Source organism: Pectinophora gossypiella, chromosome Z (assembly GCF_024362695.1).
Source record: "Pectinophora gossypiella chromosome Z, ilPecGoss1.1, whole genome shotgun sequence".
Taxonomy (NCBI): domain Eukaryota; kingdom Metazoa; phylum Arthropoda; class Insecta; order Lepidoptera; family Gelechiidae; genus Pectinophora; species Pectinophora gossypiella.
Genome location: NC_065433.1, coordinates 10,413,463 through 10,423,659, shown reverse-complemented (window position 1 = coordinate 10,423,659; position 10,197 = coordinate 10,413,463). Strand labels below are relative to the sequence as shown.

The following is a 10,197-nucleotide window of genomic DNA, read 5'->3' as shown; positions in this document are numbered from 1 at the left end:
ATCACCAACAAATCTTCCGATGGCTTGTGGCTCTGCTCACCCTGCTGAATAACGGTCGTGAGTTAATGCGTTTTATCAGCTAACAAACAGAGTAGCCGGCCGGTCGTGTGAGTAGGTTACGAAAGAAAGGGGTCACCTTTGCTCACCTCTGCCTCAAGTCGAACTCACACTTACACTACAGCAGGTATAGCAGGTATCTAGGGACCGGCGCAAACAAACAGTTTAATTGGTTTTTAAATCAAAACTAAGTATAATATGTAATAATCTCTACATTGTTAAAATTGTTATTCAGCAATACTGGTATTTTAATTACCTACGTATAAAGTACTTATTTTTTTATATAGGTATCTAGGTGGGTAGGTGGTATCCACGTCTTTATTCTTTATTGTGTCTGGTAAAACCGATTACACGGCAGATCAGGGCTTGGGTGCTCTGTGGACTACCTACCTACCTATCAAGTTTGATACTCGTGTTGCTTTTTTAGGAGAATAAGCATTAGAAGACGTGAACAGTTTCAAACAGGTAAATAGGTACCTACCACCCCGGACACTTCATACAAACAAACTTGTTTTACACAGACACTACACATTGACGTTATCGTACACGCGCAACTCCGTGTGTGTATGACAGACGTCTGAGGGCTGCCAATTACAATAGGTACCTAATTTAACTGTCATTATTTACTTAGGTACTACTTACGATAGAAGCTTTTATAATCATCAGACAGTTAATATATATTTATTTATTTACCACACAATTAAACAAAAAAAATAACAATTACGGTTCAAAATATAAATAGGCTTTAGGCTTGACTAAAAATCATTGATCTAATCAATAGATCTAATTACATTCACATTTTTTTTACATTAAGCACTTAGCTTAGGTTGAATTTTATTGTAAATTATTAGCACGTTTTAATGAACAATCACCATGAAAAATGAATATTTATGTGAGATCAAGCATTCGAATCAGACGAAAGAACGTGGGTGTACAATTTCAAAATACGAACAAAAATACTTAAAAACAACGGTCCGCGCTAAGCCTTCACGATTCTAAACTAAAGTATGACCGAGTGGGTGAGGTAAACTAAGGTCCAGACGCTGGTGGGGAGCGGAGAGTTGCCGCTATATAAGTACGTAGTATTGTTCCATATTCTATGCTTAAGGTCTTCCACGTTGTAGGTAACTCTTAAGCAATATGTGGTCCTCCTTAGGCAATCAAAACACTTGTGTTGAAGTTGTTGTGGGAACAGACACTTTTACTGCACTGCAGTACTGTATCATTACTTGGCAATAAGAGGCAAATGACAAAGCAGAGTTAGAAGGTTACGAGTAGGAGGATATGACTTATACGCACTGTACTGAGTTGCATGTTGGCACCGCAGATAAATTATAAACGCGTGTTGTCTTTGGCCCAAAACTAAACTACATTTTTTCTGCCGCTTTTTGGGGAGGTGAGGTACTTACCTATATCGTACATCATACGTCTAATCACTACCACTCACTTATAAGAAAAAAACAACGTCTCTATAGAGTATAAAGGCATTACCAAAACAAAACCGTCATGTACTTTCGGCAAAGAGGTACGCGTGCGCTTGGAAATTCTCGTCTATAATTTATCTCAGATTGGCAGTCTCTTATTAAAGCAACATCAGTGACAAAAAATGTACCATCGAGGGGCTACCAAGAACATCCTGCCTGTGCACGAACACGAACATTTCAAAATTCCCGCCCCCGCCCCCATAACACATCTGCCTATACCACCTGTGTATGCAAGGAGCTTTAATTTGTCTCAGGATGATTTTATCGTCATCTTTATCGATACTTAGATAAAGGGTTATTTTATCGCTGTAAATAATTTTAAAACTTCTGTAGATAGGTAGGTATACTTACATTGAATTAAGGTAGGTCTGCTTCATTGTCCCGTGTGGAGTTGCTGATCTCCCATCGGGCGCGTCCCCAGGTGGCGGATAGGGGAATGCCCCCCCAGTAATGGGGGGGTACCGGCTTCGGCCGGCGCGGACCAAAACAGCGTGGTGGAGTCGCTCTCGCTCGTGGCCCTCTGCAGGGACGAGGTGGTGCGCAGAGTGGACACAGGAGGGCGACTATCCGACGGCGTCTCTGGCCTCGCCCAGATGACAGGGGCTTCGGCCCCACCGTTGGCAGGGGCGGCGGGTCCGGCAGCAATGCCGGGCAATGGCTTCGGCCACCGTCGGCCCGACCCGTAGCCCAGACGCAATGCTGTCTGGAACGGGGGCCGCCTCCGCATTTAGCGGAGGGGGCCGCGAGGAAGACAACCTCTGAAAAAATCACCGAAAGCTCAAGTTTGTGGTGCCCGGCGAGGGGCTGTATGGTCTGGCGTTCCAGGCCGTGAGGGCACCCCAGGGAGCTCACCCTGGTTAATAAAAGAGACCGCCTGCTGAGGTACAGCAAAAATGGATAAAGCGGTTAAGAAATCAATTACCCACGCCGGTAGCCAGGAAACTGGTGAATCCGGTTTAAGGTCCCCGATCGTATGTGGGGGGACTGCAATCGCTCCGTGGGCTCTCGGAGCCTTCGTAAACCCGAGGAGGACAAGGTAGATTTCTACCCGGCGTTCAACGCCAACACCGGAATTGACACTCGCGCGTCAACACCGTCTGCGCTTCCCGAAGCGCGGGTGGTGTTGGAGCCAAGACGGAGCGGTCCTAGCCTCGTTTCATCTTCGGATGAAACGAGTAGTCTACGGACCGTTTGCTCCATGGAGAGCATAACCTCCCTCCCAGAGGGCACACTGTGGCGCAAGCGCAAAACAGTTGTGCTCTCGGACCCGTCCTCTGACGAGGGGGACCGAGCTCCGGTTACGGAGCTCGGTTCACCCGTCATGAGGGCGCGGGCCAAGAGAGGTAGAGGTCGCCCTCCCACTACCGGAGAATACGTGGGGCTTGCCAAGGCCAAAGCTGAGCTCAACCGCGCCAGGCGGGAGGAGCTCATGCTTGAGGCTGAAACGGCAGTGGCTGAGTCAGCCAAAAAAGTCTTCGGCCTACGAAGCTCCGGCACACTGCCGGAAACAGTGACGAAGGTGGCAGGAGTTGATCCCGCCCCTACACCTGGTACCGAGACGGTCGCCGGTCTCTACCAGAAGGCGAAGGATGCTGCCGCCGTTATAGAGAACGTGGCCAGCAAATCGGGCAGACTAAAGGGCACCTTCGTCCGTGCCCTAAGGGACTCCACCAGGCTCATCATGGAGGTCCTAGACGTTCTCCGCTCCACGTCGGTGAGCGAGGAGTCGCGCAATCTGCAGGCCGAGAACTCTCGCCTGCAGAGAGCGATCGACGACCAGAAGAAGGAGATGGAGACCCTTCGTCTGGAGATGCGCCAGGTGAGGGATTCGCTGGGCGCAACTCAGAGTAAGACCCCGACAGCGCCAGCGCCTGCACCCTTAACGGAGACCTCGCCTGTCTCTGAGAGCCCGCTTCCGGAGCCGGCCCCAAGGGTTGCACGCGCAGTGCCGACGAAGAGGACGAACCCGCCGCTGCGCGAGAGCAGTAGAGCCACGTCCGATACCGATGGAGACCTTGCCGCGCAAATCATAAGCCAGGTGGGCTTCATGATGGATGCGAAATTGGCAGGTCTAGAGGACAGGCTCCTGCCTCCAAAGACGATGCGTCCCCCGCTAGCGGCGGACCGAAAAAACGCGCAGTCCTACGCTGCTGCGGCCAGGACCCCCGCTGCCTCGGCGAGGACCCCCGCAGCAGTAGCCAAGAAGGCGACTGCCACCGCAGCCGGCACCACACGTGCCACGCCGCTCGCGGCCTCTCAAGGCCCAGCCGCAGCTGCTAGTGGCCCATCCTCCACACAGCCCCAGAAGAAGAGGAAGAGGGGTCCCAGGGGGAGGAAGAAAAGGAAGAAGGGAGGGAACGGCGGCCAAGTCGAGGCCCAACCCCTGCCTTCCGGGTCTGCCGGCGACGGCTGGACCACCGTCGGCAAAGGCCGAAAGAAGAAGGCGGCTCCCACGCAACAGCGCCCCAAGGTGCCCAAGATGCGCACACCCCGCACAGCGGCGGTAGTGCTGCATCTGCAACCGGCGGCAATGGAGGGGGGAACCACCTATGCGGATGTCCTGAGGACGGCCAAGGCCAAGGTGAATCTCCAGAGCCTGGGGATAACCAACCTCAGGATCCGCAAGGCGGTGCCCGGCGCGAGAGTGTTGGAGCTCGCGGGCGCAACGAGCGCCGAGAAGGCCGACACCCTGGCTGAAAAGCTCAGGGAGTCGATGAACGGGGACGTGGTAAAAGTCTCCAGACCCATAAAACGCGCAGACATGCGCATTGTGGGACTGGATGACTCCGTCTCCGTTCAAGAGGCGGGCAGTGGCCACGGCCGGCGGATGTGCGACGGACGCCATCAGGACCGGTGTCATTCGCGAAGGCGCGGGTGGCATGGGCTCCCTGATGGTGAGCTGCCCTGTAGCAGCTGCTAAAAGGGTCGCTAAAGGTCGCCTCCTGGTCGGCTGGACCTCTGTCCAGGTGAGGGTGCTGGAGCCGCGTCCGCTGCGGTGCTTCCGATGCCACGAAACCGGACATGCGCACGCCATGTGCGAGTCCGAGGTGGACCGGAGCACCCAGTGTTTCCGATGCGGCCAAACCGGCCACCAGTCCTCACAGTGCTCCGCTACCCCGTACTGCACAGTGTGCGAGGCGGCGAGAAGACCGGCGGAGCACCGATTGGGCAGTTCAAAATGTACTGCCCAAACGAGGAACAAGCGGAAGGTTCGCGATGGCCCTCAGGCCTCCTCGCGACTTTCCCGCCCGCAGGCCGCGGGACGAGTTGGTACTGAGCCCATGAATACCAACTGACGGCTCTGTGGGTGTGGTGATGGTCTCGGTTTCGCCCTGGGAGACCGGGGCGGGAGACCAGACCAGCTTGTGTGAAATGTCACTTCCACCACCGACGCACGCCGCTCAGATGAGCGGAGCGGGGCGGGGATGGCGGGCGGATGTCGGCCATCTTTCGCCCAAACACCGACGCGGGTCTCACCCTGTGTGCACTGGACTAAGGGAGGAGTGCACATAAGGGGGAGACCCAGGGAGCCACGGGCGGCAGACTCGGGGGAGTCTGTCGTTCCAACCTTCAACTGGCTCGAGTAGGCGCTGCGTGCGTGTTCCGCGCACGCCACTCATAACGAGGCGAGGCCTAACAGGCCAACCACTGCCGGGTCGCGGAAGAATGCTTCGGCGATTCCCGGGTCCTGGCACCACAGTGGAAAAGTAGGAACACCGTTGGGTTTTAGTGGGTATACCGGGTGGCAACACCCGACCACATAACCACGTCGCCCCCCCGGGTGGCGTGGTATGCGTAACGCATTTCCCAACGTTAAAAAAAAAAAAAAAAAAGGTCTGCTTCATTGTAGGCACCTACTTCTCTTGGAGTAACTAAATAGGTAAGTACCTACCTAATTCAAAATCCATAAACTTGGTGTTAGTATGCAAAATGGAAATTGGTAGATTTTTGGATTTTAATTATACTCGCGGTTGCCATTCAGCCATTGCCGTGACGTCATCTAGCTGTCAAATGTAATTTTCGTTGCTGTCAAGTGTCAAACGACTCTAAACTCGAGAATTTAGTCTGCTATCGTGTTAGGTACACAGTTCGCTTTTGTTTTTATCTTTTTCTTCTGTTTTTAAGTTGATTGTTGACTGTTATCTTCAGCTATTGATTGGCCGGGTACACGCCGAAGCCCCCCGCCCGCCGCCGCGCCGATACCAGCCACTTGCACTTGTTTGGCGTGATAGTTGTTTATCGCTCGAAACTCTATATAAAGGAATCTACGAGCCGCTTCGCAGTATTTGACTGCACGGTGCCGGTCCAGTGTGTCGCTCCGTTTTATTGTGTAATCATGGCTTCAAGGGGCCCCGCTGCCGACCAACTGGTCAACTTCAAGAAATCCGTCAAGGTAAGACATCGCCTCTTATGGACAACAAAATGCAAGTGAAAAATGCAAGCCCATGCGCAGCCGCAACATGAAATCTGGAAATTATGCCAATGTGAACTGGAATGTACTTTTAACTCCATTATCATGCATATTGCTAGTTGTTTGTCATGTTTGTTTGAAGTCCAGTTTTCATTACTCATACTAAAGCATGGCTAAAATAATGTCTCAAGTTTTATAAACACTACAATTTTATAAAGCACCTAGTAATTATTCTACATTATAACTAGGTACTATTCCTTACTAAACCGACTAAAAGTATGTTAGTGAACCAGAGTATGTGTTATCTTCATAATATTGAAACCAGTTGTAATTTGTTGCAAGAGGGTAAAGAGACTATTACTATACATTTTATTTCTACAAGTAAATGTTGATTGATGATAGTTACTTTTCATGGGTTTACTGTTGGTGTAGGACTTATATTAATAACAGTAAACATTTGTTATAAAATATATGATTACTAAATCACATAACAAATAATTTCTAATAGGTATTGAACTTTGCTCCTTTTTATCTATCGGACTTAATGCTGTGCATTATTGTACATTACTAACAATAGCTACTAGGTTGGTTAAATTACATTATTTTTGTTGGAATGTTGATATAGTAAATCAGTACGATAGGGGGGATTGTCCTTATCTTTGCACACTATGGAAAACATTTAATCAACAGATTAAACTAAAGTGCACAAATATAATATTTAGGTATACAACATTGATTACTTATCAACTTTTTTGGTGTTGCTAAGCGAATTATATTCATCTTAAAAGGTTAGGTTAATATTTTTATGAGAATTTAAGACCTGAAATTAAGACAGTATTATTGTACCATTTTCAGGATTCCCCCGGCTACATCACCACTAAATCGGGTGCTCCTGTCGGTGTGAAGACTGCCATTCAAACTATTGGCAAAAATGGTCCAGCTCTTCTGCAAGATGCCAACTTCTTGGATGAAATGTCTGCCTTCGACAGGGAGCGCATTCCTGAGCGTGTTGTGCATGCCAAAGGAGCAGGTGCCTTTGGTTATTTTGAAGTGACACATGACATTACTAAATACAGTGCCGCCAAAGTTTTTGAGTCTATTGGAAAGAAGACACCAATTGCTGTCCGTTTCTCCACTGTTGGTGGGGAAAGTGGATCTGCTGATACTGTTCGTGACCCTAGAGGATTTGCAGTCAAGTTCTATACCGATGACGGCAACTGGGATCTGGTTGGAAACAACACTCCTATTTTCTTCATCAGAGATCCAACATTATTCCCTAGTTTTATCCATACTCAGAAACGAAACCCTGCTACCCACTTGAAGGATGCTGATATGTTCTGGGACTTCCTGACTCTCAGACCAGAGACAATTCATCAGGTCTTATATTTGTTCGGTGACAGAGGCATTCCTGACGGATACAGGCATATGAATGGATATGGCTCTCACACTTTCAAGCTTGTAAATGCACAAGGAGTTGCACACTGGTGCAAATTCCATTACAAGACTAACCAAGGAATTAAGAACTTGCCTACAGACAAGGCTGGTGAATTTGCATCCTCTGATCCTGACTATTCCATCAGAGATCTCTACAATGCCATTGGCAAAGGTGATTTCCCATCATGGACCTTCTATATCCAGGTGATGACAATGGCACAAGCTGAAAACTGCAAATTCAATCCATTTGATTTGACTAAAATCTGGCCGCATTCAGAATACCCATTGATTCCTGTGGGTAAACTGGTTCTTGACAGGAACCCCAAGAACTATTTTGCTGAGGTTGAGCAGATTGCATTCAGCCCTGCCAACTTAGTGCCCGGAATTGAACCCTCCCCTGACAAGATGTTGCAGGGTCGTCTGTTTTCGTACAGCGACACGCACCGTCACAGACTGGGAGCTAACTACTTGCAGATCCCCGTTAACTGCCCCTACCGCGTGACTGTATCTAACTACCAACGTGATGGACCACAAAATATCAGCAACCAAGAGGGATGCCCTAACTACTTCCCCAACTCGTTCTCGGGTCCGCAGGAATGCCCGCGCGCGCAGCGCCTGCAGCCCAGGTACAACGTGTCTGGCGACGTGGACAGGTACGACAGCGGCCAGACTGAAGATAACTTCTCACAGGCTACTGTGCTTTTCAAACAAGTCTTTGACGACGGCGCCAAGCAACGCTTAGTTGAGAACATTGTTGGAAATCTTAAGGATGCTGCTGGTTTCATTCAAGAGCGAGCAATCAAGATCTTCACTCAGGTACATCCTGATTTGGGAAGCAAAGTTGCTGCTGGATTAGCTCCTTACAAGAAGTATCATGCTAACTTGTAAAAACATAAGACTAAATTGATGGGTGCTTTTTTACAACCAAAAACAATTGCAAGTTTTTACATAATGTGGGAATAAATGGGTCTTATTCTTTTTTATTATTTATTTGGTAATATACTATTTTTACTTGTAGACTAATGACAAATGGTAAGTACAGAAGTGGTACATAATAAAATCTTCCATATTCTTATTGCGGTTTTTTTATTTTCCCCCTACTCATTTTACCTTCCTCTTTCAATGTGCAGAGGAGGATGATTAGCAAAATTGTATGCTCTAAAACTTGTTTTGATGTTTTTAAATTACTCTGTGACAAAATGAACGATAATAATTGATACTAATTATACTGATACATAATTATTGAACAAGAAGGTAGGTAGACAATAAGATAAATACTTTGATAGCTTATCGGAATCACTACAATCATCCTTAACATGAAGGTCGAAGTATCTGAACTTCGTAAACTGTTTGTGTAGAAAATGATTCTCAAATTAGCTGTTTTGTGGGTAATTAATGACCTCACTTCGCAGTCGTAGCTTCGCAGTATAACACAAAACACCCTCTTTTCTTTTACACGTAATCAAAAGCGCCATCTAATCGAAATGCGTCATACAAAAATTCAAAGCAAACTCGAACTTTGACTACCAGTATGTAAATATCATAACAATCCACCAGGGAGCGCTGTACGTTTTAAGGTAATCATGAATGAATCTATTTTTTGTTCTGTGATTTTTTAGAGAAAGGATAGTCCTCCAAGTGTGGTTTTATCTAGATAAACAAAAATATACCCACTTTTTGTCTGTGGCTAATACGTAAATCGCGTCATATGCACTGCCGAAACAAAAAACAAATAAGTACCTAGTTAGGTGGTAGGCACTTACCTATTTACAAGGAAAAGGTGGCGCGGGCTGCGTCCTAAACCTATGCAAATTAACAAAATAAGTAGGTCCTACGAACGAACCTACCGATCAGACTTAATTGTACGTTTACACTTGACCTTCTTTTGATTTAATTGATTTGTTGTCATTTTGGAAGTTTCCATAAAACACATAACTTCTTTATTGCGCAGGATTACAACGAAACAAAAACAATAAGGAGCATGTCATGCATGTCTTATTGGTAAAGTAGCAATCTCTACTGGGCAACCTATACCTATCTATATTGACATTATACATAGGGATAGTGCATGATAGAAATAGAAATAACTATACTAAGCTCTTAAAATAAATGTACTTAGGTACCTTAATACTTCTGATTTGGTTATAGGTAATTATTCATTTAGAAAAGGTAGATTTATTAAATCTAAAGTATGTAATAAGGAATAATACTACTACGTCCTAAAGTCTACTCCAGCTGAGTCTTGTTTCTAAAGTTGGAAACAAGCACAACACAGAAAATAAAAACTATGTCTAAACTAAATAGGTAAGTACCTACTTAGTAATCCATAGACTTAAAATGGCCCCGATTCCTGCAGACACCGCCTAATTTTATTTTAAGTTATATCCGTCATTTTCATATCCGTCGAAAAGGAAAGGGACGGATGATTGACAGCTCTTAATTTTAGGAAGAATGAGTAAATTAATGTGTCGGGTTATTGACTGACGTAAAATTTTTAGACGGTTGGTTTAGATTTGTGCTTAAAATTGACGTGTGTTCCATAAATTTTATGCTTGTCGATTACCCGTCCCTTTCCTTTTCGGCGGATAAGAAAATGACAGATATAACTTAAAATAAAATTAGATGGTATTTACAGGAATTAGCACCAATGTATATCTACGCGCTTAGGAGGTAATTGGATATTTGACTGGCTCAAAGATAAATTATAAAATGCTAACGTAGAAATAGAAGCCTTTAATAGAAGATTAAAAATCAATCTTTTTTACTTTTCAAAATTTATAAATTAAGTAACAATGAGTACGACTGTTGACC

At 46.4% G+C, this 10,197-nt stretch overlaps 2 protein-coding genes across 2 annotated transcripts; both read left to right on the top strand.

The window, feature by feature from the left end:
• Positions 1-2,514: 2,514 nt before the first annotated feature.
• LOC126380413 (uncharacterized) lies at positions 2,515-4,461 on the top strand. Its single transcript, XM_050029799.1, has one exon. The coding sequence runs from the start codon at positions 2,515-2,517 to the stop codon at positions 4,459-4,461; it is 1,947 nt and encodes a 648-aa protein (XP_049885756.1).
• Positions 4,462-5,775: 1,314 nt separating this feature from the next.
• LOC126380015 (catalase) lies at positions 5,776-8,461 on the top strand. The gene is made up of 2 exons (XM_050029090.1): positions 5,776-5,934; positions 6,808-8,461. The coding sequence occupies exons 1-2, from the start codon at positions 5,878-5,880 to the stop codon at positions 8,272-8,274; spliced, it is 1,524 nt and encodes a 507-aa protein (XP_049885047.1). The 5' UTR covers positions 5,776-5,877; the 3' UTR covers positions 8,275-8,461.
• The last annotated feature ends 1,736 nt before the right edge of the window (positions 8,462-10,197 follow it).

Bases quoted from the DNA above. Each gene is read 5' to 3' on its own strand.
- LOC126380413 (XM_050029799.1), top strand. From the start codon at position 2,515: ATGTGGGGGGACTGCAATCGCTCCGTGGGCTCTCGGAGCCTTCGTAAA.
- LOC126380015 (XM_050029090.1), top strand. From the start codon at position 5,878: ATGGCTTCAAGGGGCCCCGCTGCCGACCAACTGGTCAACTTCAAGAAA. The intron at 5,935-6,807 runs GTAAGACATCGC...TACCATTTTCAG, and splicing joins ACTTCAAGAAATCCGTCAAG to GATTCCCCCGGCTACATCAC.